This window comes from Chlorocebus sabaeus, chromosome 21, assembly GCF_047675955.1.
Source record: "Chlorocebus sabaeus isolate Y175 chromosome 21, mChlSab1.0.hap1, whole genome shotgun sequence".
Classification (NCBI taxonomy): Eukaryota; Metazoa; Chordata; class Mammalia; order Primates; family Cercopithecidae; genus Chlorocebus; species Chlorocebus sabaeus.
In genome coordinates this window covers 100,960,090-100,986,986 of record NC_132924.1, presented here as the reverse complement: position 1 = coordinate 100,986,986, position 26,897 = coordinate 100,960,090, and the positions used below count along the sequence as shown (strand labels likewise).

The 26,897-nt window shown below is 38.0% G+C and overlaps 1 protein-coding gene across 1 annotated transcript in view; it reads right to left on the bottom strand.

The window, feature by feature from the left end:
* The window catches only part of SND1 (staphylococcal nuclease and tudor domain containing 1), a 440,492-nt gene that overhangs the window by 242,945 nt on the left and 170,650 nt on the right, over window positions 1–26,897 (bottom strand). The window contains exon 12 of the mRNA XM_007982822.3: window positions 2,246–2,346. Within this exon, the coding sequence (XP_007981013.1) occupies window positions 2,246–2,346 (101 nt within the window). The remainder of the gene's footprint in view (window positions 1–2,245; window positions 2,347–26,897) is intronic.

Genomic DNA, 26,897 nt, shown 5'->3' with positions numbered 1-26,897 from the left:
TGGTCATGCCTTAGATGCTACTAACATCCAAGTTATGCTTCATAAAGGAACAGTTTGCAATACAGTTAACAAATCACTCAACAAATTCATTGAGTTCCTACCATATGCTAGATACTAGAGCTACAACAGGGAATAAGACACAAAATTCCCCATCTTCAGGGACACAACAGTCTAATGAAGGATGGTTTCAGTATCAGTAAATTCCTTACATTTCTCCTGTTTGCAGCCTACCCATTTAACCACAAAGTATAGTTCAGGATGCACAACCCTATGAAGAAACTCATAATGCTTTCCAGGTACCTGCCAGGCTGGTCTAATCCAAGGAGACAATTTTAAGTATCTAGAAGAGTATTTCTAAAATTCTTCTAAACTTGTACATGCTTCTAAACTTCTAAAAAATTTACTATGGGAAATCACAAAGAAAATAATATTTCATACAATCCAATTACAAGAACTGGGAAGCAGAAAATTCAAGTTCATCATCTCTGGCACAAACCTGGAGTACAGATATTGTAGGCTGTCAATTAAGACCAACCAACCTGTGTTGTTAAACAGTCAACAGAGTTGACACCTTCTTACAAGGACTCAAGAATGTAATAGAAACCCAGACTGGAATAGACAGCTACCCCATATTTACAGAGAGGAAAGCTGAAAGAGTAATCTCTGTCAAAGCCAAAATAAACACAGTGGAAATCTCAAGGTTTTAAGGCACAAAGCATGGCCACAACACTCTGTTCTGTAGAGTATTTAAAATTATCTGTCTCGAATTGTCTTAAAAATAAAAAATTACTATAAAATACTCCCTGAATATCTCATTTTAAGCAGTGTAAACTTATTTTTTAAATACTCTTCAGTGGTAACTAAATGAGATAATCCATTCTAATAGAATGTTAAATACTTGTGGAGGCCACCTGCCAAAAAAAAAGACATGTGGTTTTGTACAACGGTGAAGTTGTTTTCACCAGTACTTAAAAGCAGCAGTATCTATGGAGATGGCTTTCTGTGAGAGTAAAAATATTTAGATAGAATACTAAGATTCCAGGTCTCTACAGTAGGGAAGCAGACAACTGACTCCTAAGAAGTGGTAACAAATTGGTAATAAATAAACTATTGTAATTTATACAGATAGAAGAATGACCAAAATATGTCCTAGTTTTTCCCAGTTCAAAAATATTACTTGATTTGTCAAGAACCTGCTTCTAACAAAACCTTGTGATGGTGTAAAGGTAAACATCAAATGCCTATACTGAGCACCTCCTGGCAAAGATGAAACCTCCAATTGTTATGTGAACATTAACAATATTAATAAATATAGGATCAGTAGCAGTGGCTAAAAATAGTCATTTCCAAATGTGAAAGCACGAATGAGGGGAAAGAGGCTCCTGTTAGGAGACTTTCATGAAGCTAAGCAGCTACAAGACGCTCATTCCTTTCAGAGGCCTACAATAGCTTGGAGGTACTTCTCCTAAGTGGCTTCACTGTAGTTTCAGTAACACAATCCTTGTTTTGATGACAAACCTATCCTTTTTCTTCTCCACCAATATGCCCCCTTAAAAGAAATGAAAAATAACAGTTTGGTAACAAATAGCATATAAGATTGTTAAACAGAAAAGGAGACAATTACCATACTGGTATATTTTATGCAAAGTAAGAATTGCTACTAGGGACTGGCTGACTGTTGTAATATTTCTGTGGAAGCAGGGCCCAGCAGGCTTCCTCCTTCCCCTATCAGATACCTCCCCTGAAAGACTCTTCCTCAACCTCGCTGCCAAGAGACCTTGGAATCTAACCAGGTTATGGCCAGTACAGCAGAATAGGATGACCTCATCATCTACTGATTACATACAAGAAAATGTCCAATTAACCTCTCCTCTTCTTTCCTCCTTGTTACCTGCTATTCTATACCTAGACTTCCTAAACCAATATGCAGACACCATTTTGGACAGTATCTAGGGCCTGCTTAATACTCAATAAATGGCATTATTAATAGTAATGATGTGTACTTCATAGTTCCAGGCACACAGAGCCCAATAAATCTTCAATAACAACAACAATGAAAGTATATGATTAGCTAACGCGTGATTATAAAGTACTTACAAATATAAAGTGCTACACAGGCACATAATTATAAACCAGAGTTAAGAGCAGGAGAAAGCAAAGCAGAATGAAAGGAAGGACTCAAATGAGCAAAGAACTCTTAGCTACTTGAGATGACAGCTGAGTCCCTGACAGTCAGAACACTCACATTCCTCCAATGGTGACAGTGGCACAGGTACGCTCTGAAAAGGCAGGCACCGTCTCTGTGGCTGGGCTGGCTGGTCTAATGTAGTCCACCGTCACATTGACCTGGAAATAAAGAATCAAGGGAGTTAGGGTTGCGAGTCTGCAACATAGTTCACTAACAGCCACACGTGCCTGCTCAATTGTGAAAGATCAGCTCACTCCAGTTTGGTTTTCTGAATCTAAGATTTTAAAAACCAATTAAAAGAAATAGCTGAGCAACAAACTGGGAGAAAATGTTTGCAAAAGACATAACTAATAAAGAACATTTATCCAAAATATACAAAAAAACTCTTAAAACTCAACAATAATAAAACAACCTGATTTAAAAGTGCAAGAGGTCCAAAACATACAGGCGACAAATAAGAATAGGAAAAGATGTTCCACATTATATGTCATTAGAAAATTGCCAACTTCAACAACAATGTGACACCACTGCTCGTTGCAGCATAGTCAAAATTCAGAACACTGACAACACCAAAGGCAGGCAAGGATATGTAGCAATAGGAACTCTAATTCATTGATGGTAGGAATGCAAAATGATACAGCCACTTTGGAAGATAGTTTAGTGGTTTCTTATAGAACTGAACATGTACTCTTACCATTTGATCCAGGAATACAGCTCCTTGAAATTTACTTGAGGAGTTGAAAACATGCTTACACAAAAGCCTGCTCATGGATGTTAACAGAGGCTTTGTTCATAACTGTCAAAATGTGGAAGGAACCCATATATCCTTCAGTAGGTGAACGGATAAATTGTGGTATATCCAGATGACAGAATATTATTCAGTGATAAAAAGAAATGAGCTATCAAGCCATGAAAAGACATGGAGGAAGCTTAGACATATATTACTAAGTGAAAGCAGATATTCTAAAAGGCATACTGTATGATTCCAACTATATGACATTCTAGAAAAGGTTAAACTACAAAGACAATAAAAATATCAGTGGTTGCCAGGAGTTAGAAGGAGAGAGGGAATTTTGCCAGGAGTTATAGGCAGAGAATAGAGAATTCTTAGCGCAATGAAACTATTCTGTATGACACTATAATGGTAAATACATGCCACTATACATATATCAAAGCCCACAGATGATATAATACCAAGCACAAACCCTATGGACTTTGTATGATAATGCTGTGTTAAGGTAGGTTCAACAATTGTAATAAATATACCACTCTGGTGTGGAAGATTGTGTTGGGGAGGGGGGGTGCATAAGGTATATGGGAAATCTCTGTAACTTCTGCTCAATTTTCCTGTTAATCCAAAACTGCTCTTAAAAAAAAAAAAAAAAAAAAAAAAAGAAAAATCCATTTTAAAAAGAAAGAAAAAAGCTGACAACCAAAGACGTGAGTCAAACAACTAAACACATAGGGCCCCACAGCAATCTGACTTTACGGAGAAGAGGTCTGCAACATTCCTGTTGGACTCCTAGACATTATGATAAAGCAATGCTTTAACCTTTTCTGGGTCAGACTACATTGAAAACCTGTATTTAAAAATATGAACTGCCTCCATAGAAAAACTGCATATAATCTGTCTGTCATAGCTTCCTAAGGACCAGGTTAAGAGTTATTAAGAAGAGCAAACAAGGTAGGCACAATAGCTTGCTCCTATAACTGCAGCACTTTGGGAGGCCCAGGTGGAAGAATTGCTTGAGGCCAGGAGTTCAAGATCAGCCTGGGAAACAAAGTAAGACCCCCATCTCTCTGAAAAATAAAAATAAATAAATAAAAAGAACAAACAAGATAACAATTACAAAGATGCTTGGAATTGGTTTCAGTATGTAAATCAAAAGATACAGCTAATTAAGCCCAACACCAACCTAGTTGAGAGTTAAGCAGTGTGGAGGTGGGGGAGATAGAATGAACTAGATGAATACTTAGGTTTTGAATTAATTTTGCAGACAGGAAGTTAGGAGAATAAAATGGGAAAATGGTTTAACCCTAGAATACACTAAATAAATGGATATGGACACACTAAGCAATGCTTTTTCTTTATGAAAACTTTGAAGATAAAGATGTGGTATCCTGTAGCAAACATATAGGGCATGTCTTTACAGAATGAAAGTATAGGCTTGGTTTGGGTCAAAACCAAGGTTTATAAACCCACACTGAAGAGGTGCATGGGGAACAAAGAGACTGAAGCCATCTCCACAGTCTGGAATCCCTTTTCTAAACACATCTTCAGCTCTCACTTATCAGCTTAAAGACAGCATATTGCAGAGAAGCATGGAGTTCAGCCACACTGCTATTGAGCACCATTACAATCCTTTCAAACTGTCTTCTCTTCAAAAACTCATTTTGAAAATGAACATGGAAATCTGGAAAAGGACAGAAGCCTCAAAATTCCAACTGCCAGATCACTCACTTGAACACTCCATTGAATCACGCTTTAGAAGCAGCAGAATGGAGCCATATCAGAGCCCAAGCCAAATAAGGGCTGAGGTTAAGGTAAATCATTCTTATGAGAAGTGTGGTCATAGCACAACACCACAGAAAATAAGAAGATATAAAGGTGACTCCTAAAATTAGATACCTAGCTTTAAATTACTGCAGGGTCTTAACAACTACTCTAAAACTCAGGAAATGAGTAAAAATGTGAGAAATGCGATCAGACAGGCAGATTGAACAACTAGTGCCCTCCAACAAAAAGGTTTTTAATACTTTCCTGGCATGCTGCTGGCCAGAGTTAATATAGGCCAAAGAAAGGGCAAGGAATGAGAGGGCTGCACATGGACAGGCCTGGGTAACTCAGAACCAGGGAAGGGAAGAAGTGGTCTTGATGCTAAGTTAATACACCCTGGAACTCTTCTCAGACAAAGCCTCACAACTAACTTATAGAAGCAGGTAGAGGGTGAGGAAAACAACAAGATAGCTGGAGTCATGGCAAAAATGATATAAGAAATCACAAGTGTATAGAGGGTAGACAGTGAAGGTGGCTATACCATGTAAAGTATCTCAGGGCCCATTTTAAATAGGACAAGACCACAGGGTATGGTCCAACTTGGGGGCATTCGCTAGGAAGTTAATAAATATGTGGAAATGAGGAAAGAGGTCCATGCATCTCTTGTGCTTTCACCTAATCCATCTAACAAGCTCAAGCCCTCAATTCAACTACTGAGGGAAAAAATCAGCACTGCTTAAAAAAAAACACTAAGTGAATCTCAAGGTTACCTTGCACCTACCAATGCCAAATCTCCTCCTCAGCAGGCAGAAAGGGGTGGGACAGCAGCTCTTCAGCACAGAGGAACATTAGCTCTCAACCCAGAGAGGGCTAATTCATCAAGAAGGCTAATTGACCACGCCACATGTGTGGGAGTAATAATAGGAGGAATAACAAACAAAAGTGAACACCTGTGCATCTCTCAGGCCAGAAGGCCAAAGTGAGGTGCTATTCCAAAACTGTCTTCCAGGGAAATCAATGGGAAGACAAAAAAATTTTAATCTTCAATAACCAAAAGAAACAACTACATTCATCTGCCAAGTAATTATTTCCTATATCGAGAGAATGAGAACTGTAAATAAGTCAGAGATTAAACAGTTATTTGTGGATGCAACATTATTAAAGAAAATCTGAAATACAAATGAGGTCCTGAGAATAGACCATAGCCAAGATATACACCTGCAGGCAGCTATGACAAATCAGGAATTAAAGTCAATGTGTAATTAGCATTTGTGTCCCTCCCCTGTGGATTCTGAGATCTCTTCCTCTACCCTGGAATTTTTCATCTCAAGATATTCATCACTGACCTGTCAATCACTTGAAAAAGAACCATGGTTTTAACAGCTCCAATTAAAACCACTGTAAATCTTAGCAACATCTTCGTCTAAATAAATGATAACCTGGATTTTCTGTTTGTGGGTAAGTATGTATGAAATGGCATGAGAGAAGAAACTGATTAATATAGATGGGTTCTCCTTTTTAAGATATTCTTGAAATATTCTGTATGCAGGTATTGTACGAATACATGACCAAAGGCTATATAACTGACTCAGACCCTGATCCCTGTTTATAGCAATGACTGACCACAAAGAGTCCTGGGTTCTTGCTTGGTGCTACTTGAAGCTCTCTTACAAATGAGGAACAGAACATCTTTGGGTTTCAGTTTCTCTTGACCTTAAAAATGAGGGGACTAGATTAGAACGTGAAAGCATCATTTCACTCTAGAATTCTAAAAGATAATTTAGTCAGACATGGGGTACTATATACTGTTTTCTTAAACCTTTGTGTTTCCTACCTTATATTTACCACACTGTATTGGAACACACCAACTGTAAGCTCCAAGAGTGGGGAGACCATGTCTTACTCAAAGAGCTGGCATGGGCTTGCAAGGTAGCAGACTATGCAGTAAATATTTGTTGCATGAATAAATATATAATCGAGAATCTTTTCAGACATAACATTATGAAGGATACCTTTGAAGTGGGAAGCTGGGCATTCTGAGGACCATTTTGTCAAGTTCTTGACCATCCTGCTGTTTTATATAGCAAAAATATATTTATTTAAACCGTGAGGGGTAGGGAGGAGGAACTGAGGGAGGGGCAATATTTTAAAACTGTAATAAAGCTCTAGTGCAAACAACCATGAAAGATGAAGCAAGCCAAATATGAAACATATGTACTTTCTCATATTATTTATTTGTCAAAGAGGTTCTCAAAGACAAGAGGGTGGCAGGCAACCTTGGTCTATTAGATTATAGAATTTTCCTTGAAAGCAATTTCAGGGACCCTTCAGAGGAACTAAGATGGTAACTTCAAACTAAATTTATATATTAATGGCTTGTAAAGTCTGGAATAGTTTAGAATAGAACAGCTATGGGCCACACAACAGAATTCTCAGGCTCTCTGGATATTCTTCATATAATGTGTGACTAGAACAGTATCAAACCACCAAAGAACTTCACAGACTGATGTTGATGATAACAAAATGCCAAAAAACTGAACTACCTAAGCATAAAAGGTTAGAGGAGGTAGGAAGGAAAACAACTGCAGAGCCACATTTCCAGGTTGTAGCCTGAGCTTAGTTTTACTATAACTAGAGCTGTTACGTGAGGCTTTGGGGCATAATCACCACATAATCCTACCCACTATTCCATGTAGCCACTCATAAATTCACAAAGAGCTATAATAAACACCTTGTCTCTCAAAATAACCCCTTTAGAACCCCTTTCATGACAGAATTTCCAGGCTTTATGGAAAGCCTCTACACAACCCTGATATGGAAAAGATGACACCATCTGGCGTAAGTCCCACTGATGCTGCCTAGAAACAAAAGTAAGTAAAACAAAATGTTTCACATAGGCTCAATAAGAACACGGACACTTTGGAACAGCCAGGCTGCAGTGGCTGGTTCCCAGCAATTCTAGAAAGGAGCTGTGTGAACTTGGATAAGTGACCTAACTTCTCTGCTTATGTTTAACACATTAACTGTGCGTATCTCACTGCTATAGGAAGATCATTTAGAACAGTGCTTGAATCATTGTAAGCTCTATCTAAGTGTCAGTTATTTTTAGATAAACATGTACTAATTTTCTTAGGGCAGTGTCTGGCACAGAGTTAAGTGCTAAATAAGTATCCATGAGATAAACACACACAAATACATACATGCATAAATCAGATACATGTTGATTTAAATCATTAGACTTTGGAAATCATCAGGCAGAAAGACGAAATTAAACACACTTTTTAAAGAGCCACAGCAAACAAAAATATGTAGTACCGCATACATATTCATCCCAACTTAGAGCTAAGTAAGGATTATTTTAAAGAACGATACACTATTTAGTATTTATTTAGATATTTAACAGATTAATTGTGCAGTTACCAGTTACTGTATATTTTATTTACCAAAGACAATTGAAGCAGAGTGTTGTGAACCATCTCAAATAATAGGTTAACCATGGATACGTGGGGCAGGATACTTCTTGCCTTACTAAATTAGGAAGACAATGAACATCAAATAGCAACCAAATTTCCATTTGCTTGGGGTTAACAGCATAGGATATAATACATTTCTCTTCAAAGGTTTTAGCCTATAAATTGTTAAGTATGATGAGTTCTGAGATCCTCTCCAAAGAACCAATGCATCAGTATGTTCAGCTCCCTTCTTCTCTGTTCTCCATTTTAAAGTTTAACTTCCTCATTCTCCTCGCCCCTAGTTTCAGTAAACAACCTTTTCCACCAGTTCTAATCAGTAGTTCACATCTGTTCCCCTGGTCACCTGTTCTGTCTTGAGTCACGTCTGGTCACCTGCTCCATCCTGAGTCACCCCTGGTCACCTGCTCTGAACTGAATCACCCTGAGACACCTGTTCCGTAACCACTCTTCCCACCAAACTACTCACCCCACCACTCCGGCTCGTACTCCTGCTCTCTTTAAAATAGCCAATCGGAATTAGCTTAGACTGTGCAGTCCCACCCTAGCCAATAGGGGAGCAACATAGCAGTAGGGGCTACCTGCCCCCTTCCCCTCCCTTGTTGAAGTGTGCTCTTGCCATTGCTCCATCCACGAGTCACACCCTTCTATAGAAGTAAAAATTGCCTTGCTGAGAAAATTAAATTTATGTTTGAGTGCTATTTCTCTTGCAGCACCGAAAATTTATAACAATAGACCTTCCATACAAAGTGCTCCTTAATATTTAAATAATATAGTCTTAAAAGTTACATATATTTTTAAACATTTTAAAACACACATCAATCACCCATTCATCGAGGTACAGGAAGAGCTTCAAAACAAATTGCTAAGGAGTCTGTTAGTCCTGCCTCCAGCCATGCTCTGAGCTTACCTCCAAGCTAATTCAGACATAAGCCCTTGTGGAACTGTTCATCTCTCAAGAGAGGATGTCAAACTTACCTCCTTCTAGGCAAGTACTGTGTAATGGAAATACAGTAAGTGACAAATGAGACCCACATGTGTATATTCACATTTTCCTAGTAGTAATGTTGAAACATTAAAAAGAAACAAGTGAAATTAATTTTAATATGATTTTTTAATTTAATGCAAAATTTCTAAAACATCATATCAATATATAACAAACATTATAAAACTATTCAGATCTTTTTTTGTATTAAATCTTTACTAACTGGTGTGTACTTTACAAACATCTCAATTTGGACCAGCCACATTGTAATGCTTAAAACTCACTGGGCATTCCTAGAGTATCAGTTAAGGCACAAGTCTTAGCCTCATTCCTCTATCCTATCTGTGATTCTGATTTCTCTCTGTATTTTTCCCTGTGAACTTAAGTTTTATGAATCTTTGTAAGCATTCTTAAACCAAATATGAAAAAAAGATATAAAAACCCTATCAAAAAATAAAATATTTAGCCTTCACTTTCTTTTTCAAACCTATTATCTGACTAGATTACAAAGATACGCTACATACATTTTTAGTTCAAAAAAAGAATTTCAGGTGTAAGGATAAATTTATACACTGGGGGAAAAATCCCCTAGTCTGTACTATTGTAAAATATATTCTATTCAGTAGCTTGGTGAAGGTATTTTCAGTGCCCTCTACCAATTCAATAGCTGAATTTTATTAATTCCTGATTTGTCAACATGATTCTAGAATTCTTTACCTTAGTGTTTGAAGTTTATTCTAATGGATGGATGGTGGGTAGATGGTGGCCAGAAACTCAGGTTAAGAAATACTGTTTTTGTAGTTAATAATTAAGGCTTCTGTTAATTGCTGATATTATTAAAAAGAAAACAAGTAACTCACAGATGTAACCTATACATTTTTATAAATTTTTATAATTATAAAATGCTGAAATTTACCTCTTCCATCAGGACATCTTTGAGCTCTGCAACAACCTTTACAAATACGTTCAGAAAAAATTACACATTTTGTTGTCTCATCTATACTACAAAGATTAGGAGACATAAACCAATGTTCCCTTCCTAACTCTCCAATCCAGCCCAGATGTATTCTGTAACATCCTCTTCCAAATCATTGTAATTAGGTGTTTAGGCTGGTTGTTTATTCACATGTATTTATGCTGCTCTCTCCCATCTAAAATCACCCTTCCCACCCCCAAACCCCAAAACTATTTTGAGTACGTTTCATTTTCATCAATGGAATTTTAATCTATAATGCCTATAAACCTTTATAAGCACAGTTAGAAAGTGTTCTTATTTGATACATTTCTGACAAAATGAGTCTCCTACCCCAACCACTCCTCTGTCCCCAGGATGGGCAGATGCTTTCATCTGTTTTGAGGGGAAAGGTAAAATACAGCTGAATACAGTGTCCGTGGAGATGTTGAGTCTCTATCTGACATCAGGCATTCATTTAAGTGGACATCACTGCTCCCTGATAAACCTTCACTTTGGTAAATATTTAATTAGGAGCATATACAAACTCGAGATCCACAAAACATTAAAACATTTTAGGTAAGAGGCCATTAGAAAATGGCAAAGATTTCTAGAAGTAGTGATAACAATCTGAAAACAAACATAATAAAATGATCTGAAAATATATTGACCACACAGTTTACATATGGCAGTAAATAACAGGCACATATAAACATCAAATTTTGACAAATGACAATATTTTAAATAAATCTGAGGGTTACCTTAGAGAAAGACACAGAGATCACTATTTGAAAATAGTGATCCCAGCTTCCAGCAGTTTCATTAAATCTCTTGATTCTCCAGGCCTTATAATCCTACAAACATACTTAAAAAGTATAACGTGTGTTTGTGCTAATGCTCCATTGTCTTACTCATTATTTTATCACAGGCATAACTCATACCAATACCTACTTTTAATACAACCCTGCTTGTCCCTAAGGAGGAAAGTCAAAAGGTTTCAGAGGCACTACTGGAAATTGTCCCTTGTGTCGCCTATATGTCCCTTCTTATTCCTCACCAGAGCTGCCATCTCCCATTGCCTTCCTGTAAAGGATGAAAGTTGAGGGTGGGTCTTTTTCCTCCTTTATACAAGTGTCAATCACAGTCATCTATGGCCAAAATTTCCAAGGTCACCAGCAGTCAGGAGAAATTAAATCACTTTGTCCAGAACTCTCCCTGGAGGAGTTCCAGCCACACAAGCAGCACAAATTTTAGATTGAGATACTTCTGCCTTTATATTGAATACACCCAATGTCAGCCAATCTTTAAAACAATAGCAGTGATGAAACTATGAGGAGAGGAACAGGAATATGAAGAAAGGAGACTTGCTTAATGGCTTCTAAGAATAATTAGTGGGGAGAAAGGAGATATTATTAAGAAATGGATAAAAACAAAAGGTTACATTACATTTGCCCTGTCTATAAAGATTTTGAATGCCTGCACCCACCAAAATACCAGGGAAATCTAATCAATAAAAGTGGGGACTAAAGTATTCACCCTGCCAAGAGTTCCAATAAGCTCCTATTTCCCTGGGGACTAGGTACTGCTTGGGTGAGCAAAACCAGAACAGAAAAGCCATCCTGCATTCACCACAATTCAGAGCACTCCCATTTATCCAGCATTCACTACAATTCAGAGCACTCCCATTTATCCAGCATTCGCTACAATTCAGAGCACTCCCATTTATCCAGTATTCACTACAATTCAGAGCACTCCCATTTATCCAGCATGCCCATGAGGTGGCATCAAGAAGTCACTCAGACAAGGAAAATATTTGTTTAGGTAAACTTAAGAAAGGCCAAAGTTAGAATGGTGAGTTGACCTCAAGGATGTATATAATGATGCCAAAGGAAAATTATGAAGAAAAAACACAATTCTTCAGGAACGCATGCCAATGACTAAATATCCCAAGGATACAGCACTTATGTATATAAATTCTCAGTTTTGTGGCTAAGTAAGCATTTCAAGATAATCAGGTATCAACATCAACCTTTCTTCCTGTAAACATGCCACACCATCCCTCTATTTCACAAAGTAGAGGCCTACTAAATGAAGCAAGGCTCCATGATCAAAGGCACTGCGTGCATAGAACAATGACAACTAAAGTCACAGACACTGATCAAAGACCATCCTACATTGTATCTGCATCTCCCTTCAAATTCAGGTCTCTTGATTTACAGTCATTGTTTCGGAAAACAGTAAACAGGTACACAACCAACTCCTTGGCCTACAATTACACACATTCACAAACTGGGCAGTTACCACTGGAGGCTAAGTCTAGATCAAACAGTGTTCCAGTTTCCACTCCTAAATTATCAGAAACATGATGCAAAAATATTGCTTAGCTTTCCAAAAAAAATTAAAAATAGAATTACCATATGATCCACCAATTCCACTTCTAGGGATTATTAGCAGAATTGAAAGCAGGATCTCAAAGAGATACCTCAATACCCAGGCTCATAGCAGAATTTATTTACAACAGCCAAAGGAGGAAGAAACTGACATACCCATTGTTGGATGACTAGATAAACAAAATATGGTAGATACATATAATAGAATGTTATTCAGCTTTAAAAAGGAAGGAAATTCTCATTATCTTGAGGACATTACAAGTGAAAGAAGCCAGTCACAAAAAAAAAAAAAAAAAAAAAAGACTTACTTACAAAAAATAATACCGTGTGATTCCATTTAAATAAGGTACCTAGAATAGTCAAATTCTTAGACCAAAAATAGGAGCGTGGTTGCCAGGGGACTGAGAGATTTGTTTAATGGGTATAGAGTTTTGATTGTGCAAGAGGAAAAAGTTCTGGGGATGGACAGTGATGGCTAATGTGACTGAAAGTGCTTAATGTCGGTTGGGCGCAGTGGCTCACGCCTGTAATCCCAGCACTTTGGGAGGCCGAGGCGGGCGGGATCACAAGGTCAAGAGATCGAGACCATCCTGGCTAACACAGTGAAACTGTCTCTACTAAAAATACAAAAAAATTAGCCGGGCGCGATGGCGGGTGCCTGTAGTCCCAGCTACTCGGGAGGCTGAGGCAGGGGAATGGCGTGAATCCGGGGGGCGGAGCTTGCAGTGCGCCGAGATGGCGCCACTGCACTCTAGCCTGGGCGGCAGAGCGAGACTCCGTCTCATAAAAAAAAAAAAAAAAAAAGAAAAGAAAGTGCTTAATGTCACCAAACTGTACACTTAAAATTAAATAAGAAGGTAAATTTTGTTTTATGTATCTGCCTTTCTCTCTCTCTCTCTCTCCCAGGCTGTTCTGCCCACACATTACCTAAGTCAATAACTTAGCGGCAGGAGCCAGGCAACGCTGAACCCAAACCCAGCTAACTCCTGAATCTACTGGTTACTTCAATAAGGCAGTTCAGGCTGGGAGTGGTGGCTCACGCCTGTAATCCCAGTACTTTGGGAGGCCAAGGCAGGTGGATCATTTGAGGTCAAGCGTTCAAGACCAGCCTGACCAACATGGTGAAACCCCATCTCTACCAAAAATACAAAAATGAGTCAGGCATGGTGGCATGTGCCTTTAGTCCCAGCACTCGGGAGGCTGAGACACGAGAATCACCTGAATCTTGGAGGCAGAGGTTGCAGCGAGCCAAGATGGCGCCACTGCATTCCAGCCTGGGCAACAGAGCAACACTCCATCTCATACAAAAAAAAAAAAAAAAAAAAAAAAAAAAGGCAGTTCAATCACATTCCTAAGAAAATACATGGATGGTTTCCCAAAACCATAATTAGAAATTATGTTCAATAACCCCTAAATAAGGACACAGAGGTCTCCGGTTGTCACATAAGATAAAATAGTCTACCTTTTAGGCCACCTTTCTCAGGATATAAAATACACTTGTCTATTTTCTTACATTCTGAGAAGAGTCAACACTCTAAGGAAGTGGTCCCCCAACTTTTTGGCACTAGGGATCGATTTTGTAGAAGACAATTTTTACACGGATGGTGGGGAGGATGATTTCAGGATGAAATGTTCCACCTTCAGATCGTCAAGCATTAGTTAGATTCTCATAAAGAGCATAAGACCTAGATCCCTCGCACGTGCAGTTCACACTAGGGTTTGCACTTCTACGAGAATCTAATGCTGCTGCTGATCTGACAGGAGGTGGAGCTCAGACAGTGATGCTAGCTGGCCTGATGCTCATGTCCTGCTGTGCAGCCTGCTTCCTAACAAGCCGGAGACCAGTACCGGTCTGCAGTCCAGGGCTTGGGGACCCTGGCTCTAAGGCACAAGCCGCACGTCTAGGTACCACAAGTCAACCCAAGTATGCCTTTCTTACCATTTTTCAGAGGCAGTTGTAGAAGGGAGATAAGAATAGTCTATGGTTCATTGACTTCCTATAAAATTGACAAATTTTCATGTCCTGCACTGTGACAGAATTTTTCTATGAAGAATCATCTGCCTTAGAGATCTATCACTTGCAGATCTACAGAATTTTCAGTGCATTCACCACCATTTTCCCACCTCTATCTACTTCTCTAGTTGCTGAACTTAATCACTGTTGTCTGTGCTTTTGTCCAATGAACTTCCAATTTCCACATGCTTCTCTAAGTGGTATTTTTCACTGCTGGCAGAAATCTAAATTATTATAACATCATTGGAGGTCAGGCTGGCAATTCTAACATTTAGTATGTGGATGTCCTTTAATCCAGCAGTTCCACTTCTAGGAATTCAGTCTACAGAAATAAAGATGTACATACAAACATGGTGTCCTTTGCATTCATAGTAGTTTAACACAAATGTATAATTACAAGTTGAGATTTAAGTAATCTTAAATCTCATGAGTTATAAGTTGGCAGAAACCTTGCCTATCTTTTTCACCTACACATTACCAATACTTCTGAATAAATATGATGTAGCTGCTGAGAACAAGTGGGAGCTACACATTCTGCTATGGAAAGATGTCCAAATAGAAAAGCAAATGAACAATGGTAAATATGACATAATCCTATTAGCGGAACGAAAGCGAGGGAAACATGGAACAGAATCCAGAGGAACACACTTGGTACTGTAGAAGGGCTTATCCTCAAAGGCGCAATTACAACGTACTCCCAATATTTCACATCGTACATTTCCACAGGGACTAAAATTTTTAAATTACATTTGGAAAGGGGAAAATTTTGATTAAGTCTTAAGAAAAACAATATGGTGAACTAAGTAAATATATAAAGAAAACATCTACCTTTATAAACAAAAAACAGCAAAAAAACACAAAAAAGTAGCCTCCTCACAAGCAGGGTCTTCACCTTTGAGCATCTGTTTCATCACAATAGTTCCCACACTGAGGCCATGGTCACTGCTCAGTAGTGTCTGCCAACCAGTAAGGTTTATGCAGGGCAGGCTAAACACTGTTAGAAGGACACGATCATGAGGGCTTCCGGGTGCCCAGTGGTGTACTGTTGCCATGGCAGGTGGGCATCACTAGCTGCAAATGAACTGCCAATCTCACTCTGAGCTGATAATGATCCTGCCACCACCACCTGCCTGCCATATGTTTTCTCTACTTGTCACGTAACAAGGAACTGCATTTTGGCATGCTGATCACTGACAATCTAATACTACTGGTTGATGTTTGTTATACCTAGCTGCAGTCCTTCAGAGAGAGCTGGAAAAGAGTGGAAGAAGGATATAAAATAATGCTTTGCCTACTGACCATTCACTAAGACCCAACACTTTGCAGTGGGTTAGCCAGCCAGTTCTAAGACAGTTGGTAATATGCAAAGGGCTGTGACCCATCCCCCTTGTGCCCTCTGATCCTGTTTCTCATCAGCAGAGTAGAAAAGGAACCCAGACTTCCCGCTAGAACAAACTGGATTCATTCTGTCTCCCTTAACCATCACAGTACAGTCAATAAAAACCATGGAGTTTTGTTTTTTACTTTAATACGAAGGTAAGCACAGGGTGTGGCATCAGAAGTCAAGAATTCGTGCTCATGGAGCCCTTTCGCTGAGCAGCAGATCATCTGATGAAGAGAATATAATATGGAAAAATAGCGTTCATGTACAAATAAACTGCCTCCCAATTTGCCCCTTTTACTAGAACTCTAACTCATACATTTATAACTGTATATCCCAGAGAGTCTCAAAATAAATATAGGGCTTGTTATCTACTCCTAGTCAGCAAACTAGGAGCTAGTTTCTGAAAAGAGGGAGCGAAGAACAGTTTCAACAGAGTTTAGGTAAAAGATAGTAAATGCACAAGAGACTGGAATCAGTCAAGCAGGTTAACCAAACCCCTCATATTCCCACTGATAATGAGAACGTAAAGATGATTATCCAACAGCACTTTCCATGAATTAAAAGGTCACTGGACACATATATCCTTCTCTTAATGATCCTCCTCATTCTGCTATGGAAAGATGTCCAAATAGAAAAGCAAATGAACAATGGTAAATATGATATAATCCTATTAGAGGAACAAAAGTGAGGGAAACATGGAACAGAATCCAGAGGAACATACTTGGCACTGCAGAAGGGCTTATCTTCAGAGGTGCAATTATAAGGTATTTCCAATTATCTTCAAAGGTGCAATTATAAGGTATTTCCAATTATCTTCAAAGGTGCAATTATAAGGTATTTCCAATTATCTTCAAAGGTGCAATTATAAGGTACTTCCTCTCCCCACTCTCACCAACACTTAACCAATTGGCTAAAATGCCAACCAGCATTAGCACCAAGAAACACCAAGGCCTTCTTGGCACAATCTCGGCTCATTGCAACCTCTGCCTCCTGGGTTCAAGCAATGCTCTTGTCACAGCCCCCCGAGCAGCTGGGACTACAGGTGCCCACCACCACGCCCAGCTAATTTTTGTATTTTTAGTAGAGACAGGGTTTCACCTTGTTGGTCAGGCTGGTCTCTAACTCCTGACCTCATGTGATCCACCCACCTCGGCCTCCCAGAGTGTTGGGATTACAGGCATGAGCCACTGCACCTGGCCACCAAGGCCTTCTTGATTCAGCAACCACGTATTAACATACAGACGTACTATTTAATTAAGATCAAATTTATATAACATGAAATCCACCATCTCAATCATTTTAAGGTGTACCAGTTCAGTGGATTTTAGCATATTCACACTGCTGTGCAACATCACGTTTATCCAATTCCCTGAAAATAAACTATATCCATGAAGCAGCCACTTCTTTTTCCCAACTTCCCCTACCCCTAGCCCCTGGAAACCATCAACCACCTACAGATCCCTATAAAAATTTTGTATAATATGATACATATGTAGTCTTTTGTGTCTAAATTCTTTTACTTGGGACAAGTTTTCCAGGTTCATCTATGCTGAAGTATACAGCAGACTTCATTCCATTTTTAGCACAGAATGTACTGATTGTAAGAATATACCATACTTCATTTATCCACTAAGGTGTGCTTTTAAGACTGTAGCTATAATAAGAGAAAGTATGCTGAGAACCACTTTAATAAAAAATCTTGTAATAATATTATTTTTAATAATAAGAGAAAGTGTATTGAGAATCAGTTGAGAGCAATCAGTGGCCTATGGAGAAGCTTTCACTGACAAACACAAACTAAGCTATCAGAGTCAAATCATATAAAAGGAGTATTTTAATCTCCTAATCTGTCCACTTCAGAGAACCTCAACCAAATCCATTTTTTTAAATTAAAAGTCTCTCATAATGAGGAAGAAATCTTTCAGTGTCTCAAGCGATGGCCCAAACAATAAACCAACCTACCAATCACCTCAGAGGACATGAACCTGCCTCGCAGCAGGTCCTTTGCTCCAGATGAAGAGTACAGTCACTGCTTAGGATGCAAACAAGACACAGACATAAAATATGTGAGGGAGGGGGCCGGGGGGCGGGCTCCCTAAAGGCTTTTCCCCTCACCTGCTGCATTTGCTGCCAAGATTCCTGGCACACACTCATTCAAACGAACCAGACCGTCATTCGGGTTTTAAGGACTCTCCTATCTTAGTTAATAATACATAGTCTGTTGGAATGTATCGCTAGTATACACAGCAACAAATCTCTCCCTGATGCATCACCTGCGGTATTTCCTGTGTGATGCTCTTCAGATCGGCTAACCTGACTCCTCTTCCGCCCCTACCTCTAAGAAGTCAGATGGAAAACTAATGATACATTCTTCTGCAAGACAGTAGTAAAGCAATAAACAAAAATGACCCAGGGAGCTCTGTTCCACGATTTAATATGGAAAGAATTTTTATTCTTGGGCTACTAAAGAAAAGTCTCTGTGTCTTTTAGTCCAGGAGATGAGTCAAAACCTCAAGAATAGAAGAACTGTGTTTGCTCTGGAAGTAACATTTTGAGCTATAAATTTATTATCCTGGTTGTCAAAAGACCAGCCCAAGAAGGCAGTGATATTTAATAATAATTTGACACTACAGATTTTCCAGAAAATTTTAGACAACTCTATAAGAAAGAAGAACAAAGCCAAAATTTCTAGCAGTTCCAGAGAAAATGCCCAGGCAGTAAGAGAAGCATCATGATACAATAACCAAAACTATACAAAAGTACCAACCTTCAAACACTAGAAAATCCTCAAATGAGGTTTCCAACTACAGGTAAGAATTTACTATAATCACTGTCCAAGATCTTCACAGAAATCACTCTAAATGAGGGTGGCCAAACAATCCCCCAAAAAAGTAAAGGAATGATCCAAAGCCCCACCACTTAAACAATATATACATATATATATCAGAACAACCAGAAGGTACAGGAAATAGAAATGAAATTTGCAGCTGGGTGCAGTGGCTCACACCTGTAATCCCAGCACTTTGGGAGGCCAAGGCAGGCAGATCACCTGAGGTCAGGAGCTTGAGACCAGCCTGGTCAACATGGTAAAACCCTGTCTCTACTAAAAAAAAAATTAGCCGGGCATGGTGGTGGGTGCCTGTAATCCCAGCTACTTGGGAGGCTGAGGCAGAAGAATCACTTGAACCTGGGGGGCTAAAGCAGAATAATCACTTGAACCTGGGAGGCAGAGTCTTCAGTGAGCCAAAAACATGCCATGCACTCCAGGCTGGGCAACAGAGCAAGACTGTCTCAAACAAACAAACAACAACAACAACAACAACAAAAACTACATTAGAAAAATAGTAAGAAAAATGCTAACTATATATGTTATTAAAGAAACCAAACAGAAAAGTAATGCAAATAAATGTATTAAGGAACAACTACATTTCAGGTTAATTATATCTAGTATAATTACATCTGAAATATTAAAAATAGGTGCATAATATACTATTCCTTTATTTTTCTCTGTAAAAGACAAATCAAGATGCACAGGCATGTTGAGAATAAAATGATACTTATTAATAAAACCCTCATAATAAATGGTTAAAATTGACAGAAGGCTGTAAAATGAAATGCCATATCAGATCTAATAAATATTTGATTAGTGACATCTTCTATAATTTCTGTGAATATGCATCATGATAAACATAAGAATTGAATAAAATAAGTAATATCCAATGATAAGTCTGGGCTAAAAAGTCCAGAAAAACAACACATAGTTAATAGGGCTGGGGAGCGGTGGAAAGACACATCAATAACATCTACAATGACAATGCAAGAGTTATTAATGATTCACAGAAGTTAAACAATTTGCCCCCAAATTATGAAAAGGGGTCTTTTGAAAGAGATGTGAAATAGAAATTGCCGAGTCATATAATTTGCAATTAGGTTAGGTTATAAAAGAATAAAAATAAACTATATCTGCATAGGAAAAATTAATTTTAAAAAATGATCAATATTTAAATTTTTAATGATTTAATTATTGCAAGATTTCATTTTCAATTCCAACTCTTAATTGGTTAAGTGAGCTTTTAAGGGATAAATTAAAATGAAAGTTTTACTTTACATCAGAATGAAAAGGGCCACAGTTATCACCTAGAGCACTCGTACACTATAAGAGAAAACAGTTTCAGAAGTTACGTGGCTTCCCCAGGTTTAAACATCTAGTTAATAAAAGAGTTATAACTAAGATCCTAAATATCAGAATAATATCTGAAGTGCGAGGACAGGAAACCACAGTAAAAGGTATAGTATCAACATCATTTAAATAAAGAAAGTCTATTTTATGCCTGGATTGAACTTCAGTCTGGAAGGGGCAGCCCAAGGACCTTTCAAGTTGGAGACATTTTAGAAGTTACTCTTTAAAAGAAATGAATGACACAGGGAGATGGCTAAGAGGGTAGTCCGCAAGAAGACTGACATACAGAGACCTCCAAATTCTGTTAATGACTCTGGCTCTCTCCAAAACTACCCACCCTATAGCTATACCTCTTGGTGATCTATATAAAAGTACATCAAAAATTTTAAAAATTTAAAAAGAGAGTAGTTGTTGCTATGTTGTTTTTAAATAAAGGAATAATAAATTAATCATTAGTACCTAGGCTCAATGTTTTTTAAGATTAAAAAGGGAATGAAATTAAAGTTTAATTATGAGAGAAGTAAAATCCCAGGAAACGAAAAACGTTGACTTTTTAAATAAGATAAAATACAAGGACATAAAAGGATGGGAAAAAGCTATTAGACTTCTTAATGACCAAATCTTATCTAAGAAAGTGCTCAACACTGTCAATAAATAGACATAGAAGATTTTTGTCTTTAACTCTTCTAACCTTTACATCCTCCCAAATCTAGATGACTATAATTTTGTAGGGCTTAGTGAATCTAGTTGATACCAATATACAGTATGGCTTGTTTATTAAAACAAAATAAAACCACATCACTATAGTTCAAATAAATAAATAAATAAGATGAACATACACCTGTTAAATAAATTATACACTCATGGAATAAAATAACATAAAGCCATTAAAATCAATACATAAAAGTTTATTTAAGGATGTGGGGAGATGTTCAGACTCCACTGTCAATTTTATTTTATTTTTGAGACTGAGTTTCGCTCTTGAGGCCCAGGCTGGAGTGTGGTGGCACAATCTTGGCTCACTGCAACCTCCACCTCCTGGGTTCAAGTAATTCACCTGCCTCAGCCTCCCAAGTAGCTGGGATTATGGGTGCCTGCCACCATGCCCAGCTGATTTTTGTATTTTTAGTAGAGATGGGGTTTTGCCATGTTGACCAGGCTGGTCTCAAACTCCTGACCTCAGGTGATCCACAGCCTCGGCCTCCCAAAATGCTGGGATTACAGCCATGAGCCACCACCATTTTAAAAAAAGGACACACAGACAGATTAGAATACAAATGTGTACGTGGAAGAAAATATCCCAGAATGTTATTTGAATTACTTTTATTTTTCCTTTATACTTGCCAAACTTAGTATACTAAACATATATTGCTTTTATAATCAGAAAAAAACACTACAGAAGAGACATGGAAGATATTCATGGTTCAGGTATGTTCTGGCCGAGTGCCGTGGCTCATGCCTGTAATCCCAGCACTTTGGGAGGCCAGGGTGGGCGGATCACCTGAGGTCAGGAGTTCAAGACCAGCCTGGCCAACATGGCAAAATCCCATTTCTACTAAAGTACAAAAATTAGCTGGGCATGGTGGCACACACCTGTAATCCCAGCTACTCGGGAGGTTGAGGCATGAGATTTGCTTGAACCTGGGAAGCAGAGGTTGTAGTGAGCCAAGATCACACCACTTTAGCCTGGGCAACAACAAAATTCAGTTTAGAAAAAAAAAAGGTGGCCGGGAGCAGTGGCTCATGCCTGTAATCTCAGCACTTTGGGAGGCCAGGCAGGTGGATCACGAGGTCAGGAGATCGAGACCATCCAGATCAAGACCAGCCTGGCCAACATAGTGAAACCCCGTCTCTACTAAAAATACAAAAATTAGCCAGGCGTGGTGGCATGCTGAGGCAGGAGAATCACTTGAACCCAGGAGGCGGAGGTTGCAGTGAGCCAAGATCACACCATTGCACCCCAGCCTTGGCGACAGAGCAAGACTCTGCCTCTTATTTAAAAAAAAAAAAAAAAAAAAAAAAAAAAAAAAGTATGTTTTAAGGTAACATTAGTAACTGTCATTCCTAAAAACCAGTGACACATGTATTACAGTCAGTAAGGGAGATTAGATTCCCTACATATAATTCTCCAACAGGCTTGTAACCAACCCACCAATTTTTAATCGGTGTCCACATGTTCCTACTGCCTTTCAAGTAACAAAACTATTACAGTTGTATATACATTCCAGAAAACAGATAAAAAATTTGGCAAATACACTACCTGAGGCAGAAGACAATGGGGTTAGTCACAAAGATGAAGATTAGAGGTTTGTAAAGCTTTCCAAGGTCAGGAACTAAGAAAATAGGATGGTAAACAACAGCAAAATGGTTAGAACTACTAAAAATGATGACATCCCACTGCTCATCAAGTATTTTTTAAAGCAAGCTTAAAAAAAAAAAAAAAAAGAATTCATGAGGAGTCTCGTATATGTGCAAACATTAAAGGAATACTCCATCTTCTTTTTCAGCACTGGTACTGCTACTCTTGCTAAAGTGATGGAAGAGAACAAAAGATAAAGTGACTGGGACAACAAAACTGGGTAAAGATCAGAATTTTCATTCCAGGCTATACAGAGCTAAAATGGATCCTAAATCTAATTGCTTTAGTCCTTAAACAGCTTATCAAGAATCAGGTACCAAGAAGGAAAACCATAGAGGTGGCCTTGAACACTTGTTACGTCTCCAGTGAACAAGGAGAGAAAACAGATTTCATCTATATCAGGGAATATGGCTTATAAAAACAAAATAATACCTCAATACTTTCCTAAGAATAAAGCACTAACTGCTTTTCCATGAAGAATTAAAAGAACTGGTAGATAAGTTTTCTGATATGACAAATAACACTATTGCTGAGGACATATATAAAATCAGATTTTTTTCATTACCTATTGCAGTTAGTATGCACTTACTTTTGAAAGGGGTATTATTTAAAATCAGTGGAAACTTAAAGATACCACCATGGGGAAAGGACAGTATAAAAACATAGCACGGGATTTGCAAAAGTAGTTGTTTACTTTTTTTAAAAGTTTGCCTACATATTTTAATAAAGCAGCATTTCTGCTTCATTTTTGTTGTTGTCATAATCAATATTTAACACCAGGGTAAATCCTTCATTGCTTAAGTGTTGACTATGATATGAGTAAATAAAATGCATCACTCTATAACATAAATCACAACAAATCTCTCTTTCACTTTAAATGTCAAGGTCACTTTAAACAAAATATGCTAACCTATAGGATTAGAAATAAACTCACTTTATAATACTATCTAAATTTGATCAATACCTGAATTCGCCAACACGTCCTCAATTAAGTCTAACTTTTAAAAGCAAATATGTCAAAGTGAAAAAAAAAAAAGAATAGCTTGTAATGCTGGATTAATTAACTGAGCATTCATTTACAGAGCTCAAAAATGTTGAAGAGGCAAGGCATTCAACATTTGTTTCCAACTGATGATCAAACAAACTTATGGTTAGACCGGTAAGTTCAGGGGATTGAGAATCTTTAATTTTGAGCTTTAGTAAGTCTGAGACTTTCAGAGAAACTCGGGTTTTAAAAAACCTGCTGATAGGGTGCATACTTTGCCCTTTCTTTTGTTTATTTTGGGTCACAGTAAATTAAGTCCCCCTCAGAGGTCCTGCCAGTTCCCATGGGAACCCTACCTGGTTGTGAAAAATGTACCAAGAAACTCAGAAAACCAAGGAAACAAGATGTTGAGTTCTCTCACAACTCCCACTTCCCAAGGCCATTACCACTTCCTCCCAGACTCAGAACATCCTAGTCAGGGGAACTAAGCACCTGGGGGTGAAAATGACTTTCTAAAGAAGGACATGCAATAGACTGTAATCTTGCTGGATTGGTTTTGAAAGCAACTACGAGGTGGGGGGTTTAAGGGAAATAAGGCTGGCTGCCTTCTTCCTCATAAGAACTCACTCTGTGTCTCCCCCGACCACACTGCTCACTTTGCCCATCCCCTTCTCTCTCTCACTCAGTCTTATCAGGACCCAGAACTAGTTCATTTTACTTGTCATATTGTGTACTGCTCTCTGTTCTTAGTTTTCCTAAACCCTGACTCAGTAGTTTGCTGTTATCGATTACACTCTTACAATGTGCCCAAGCACTGCACTAAATATTTAACATATATCACCTCTTTTAATGGTCATGATGGGACTGAGTTAGGTAATGCTACCCCAGAGATTCAAACTCATGTCTATTGGGTTTCAAAGCCACCACAAACAGCCAACAACAGGATATTGATTAAACATTCCATGATATTAAATGATAAAGTACCTCATGTAGAAGACTATTTAATGACATGGAAAAACCATCATATTGCAGGTTACAAAGCAGTAAGTAACATATAATTACGAGCTAAGTTGAAAATTATGCAAACACAGGTGCATTAAAAAAAAAAAGATTAGAGTAATACACACTCAAGTATTAACAGATGCTACCCTGGGTGTTAGGAGTTTTTTTCCTTTATCTTCTCTTTTTTAAAAAACAAAAAATTTTTAGAATAAACAAGTGCTGCTTCCATGATTGAAAAAAATGAGCAGTAAATGTTATTTAAAACAAAACAGCAAAAAAAAAAAAAAATATATATATATATATATAGTATCATAAACAAAGACAGAATGAACAATATCACCAGTATTAACAGAATTCACAGTGGCATTTTCAAGTCGGAAAATTATGGCCATAGAGAAAACCAGACTAAAATTTTACGGGAAAGTTGCAAGCTTCTCTAAGTTGTACAGATCAAATATGATAATCCTTTACTACTTGTAAGCACATAGAATTGAAACACAAATGCAAAGACACTATTTTTGGTGGTATGTATGAAATTTAAACTGTATTTACGATGCTAGCATATGTGTAAAAAGGGAGAACACCTACCCACAAACATATCTTCCTGTGTAGGCCTAAAATAACCCTGAAAGGATTTACAAGGAAATCGTCATACTGACTAGTTCTTGGGTGGTAAAATGAACCTGTGAAGGACTAGGGCAAAAGAAAAGTCTCCAATTTATGCTCCTTATTAGCATTTGAATTTTAAACCAATTAAATGCATTATCTACTCAAAATAATAATTAAAATAAAAAATGAACACACAAGAGAAAACTTTACAATGATATTGATTTCCCCATAAATAAAAATGTCTAAAAGATAAAAGGGATGTTAAATAATTCAAATGTCTGCCTATTTTATATAATAGCTTGTCAAAAAATATCCTATGTTTCCATAATGGCTTTCCTGCCAAATGACGTCAAAATGTCTGTTTCGGCAATAAAACAACCAAATTCATTTACTTTCTTGATTTGACTTTTAAAATCTTTAGAAGAAAATTTTTTTTAAATCACTGCTTTATCCATATATGTGCTTTCTACGCAGCTATTTTTTTTAACACATCCTTTCTACATCTATTTTTAAAATGTAAAGAACAAGTTATGTTATATAAAACAAAAAATTTTAAAAAATTATATCTTCCTGGCAGTTTAAAAACTAAATTTAAAAAAATCCTGTAAGGAAAAGTACCTTTGCCTGACCATAGGAATCATCTCAATGTAAAAAGCAATTCCTGAAAGAAACAGAAAAAACAAGGATGCAGAGAAATCAATCCTGTACTGGTACCCATCAACCTGGAGACAACAGTTGGAGAACAGAGATGATGACATGGAGTCCAGGAAAAAACAATCCAATCCAAGTGTGAATTACAGAAAGCTGGGTCATCCAAGGAAAACAACATACTCTGAAGCAGGTCAGTGTTATCCAAACAGGTATTCTTTTGCTAGCTGAAACAATGTCCAAGCACCCCGCATGCTACTTGTGCCTGGGGCAGCATCGGGCTACTGCATCATTACAGCACCCAGCAAGGACACACATATACTGGCCCATCAACTAGAATTCCTCAGGAAGGGAAACTTGGACTAAAAGGAAAGACTGGTGCAACGTTTTCTTTGTCCATGTTTTCTTTTTTCCAAAAACAATGAAAAATGACGTTAAAGAAGGCAGAGAGTTCTAAATGTACTACATAATATCATCTTGCCGAGAACATTCTGAATGTTCATTTGGGAGGATCCAAAGCCAAGAATAAACTGGAGCCGTCAAGCAAAAACTTAAACAGACCTGGTTCAGAGAAAAGCTAATGCTCTGTCAATACTGGTACTGAACCAAGCTTCATGTTGCTGGAAGGAAGAACGGAAACAAGAAAAAATGGCATTTAGCAAATCACTTTTTTCTTGTTAAGGCCAGAAAGGTCCCAGGGATCTACTACAACAGCCAAGTCAGACATAAAGGCAGATGGAGCATATACATTGGAAAGTGAGTGCTACTACAAGCTTAGCATTTTGACAATTTCATGTTGGAGGCCTAAGAAACTTTGAGGAGGAGGATGGAAAAAATGGAAGGCAGAGGGAAAGGGGGAAAAAAGAAGGATAGAGAGGGAAGAAAGAAAAAGGTTAGAGAGAAAGAAAGGAAGGGGAAGTTTGTGTCTGTAACGTAAAAAAGACTATCAATTCTACTTTCAGTCTCCGAATGGTGAGAGAGACATCATAAATCTATCTAGACTCAGTGATCTTATTACCATTTGCCCCTTGGAAAGCTGTGATTAACTACACCAAAGCAGAAATACCGAAGAACAGCAACATGACTCATCTTTGTCTTTGATCTTCAAAAACTCTCCCATGCTGTGGAGTTCAAACTACATGCTGCTTTGCTTCCAGACTGCTGGCAGCAAGCAAACTCCACCACTGGCAATAGGAGAAACTACGGAAAAATGTGAAAAAGCACCTGGCTAATG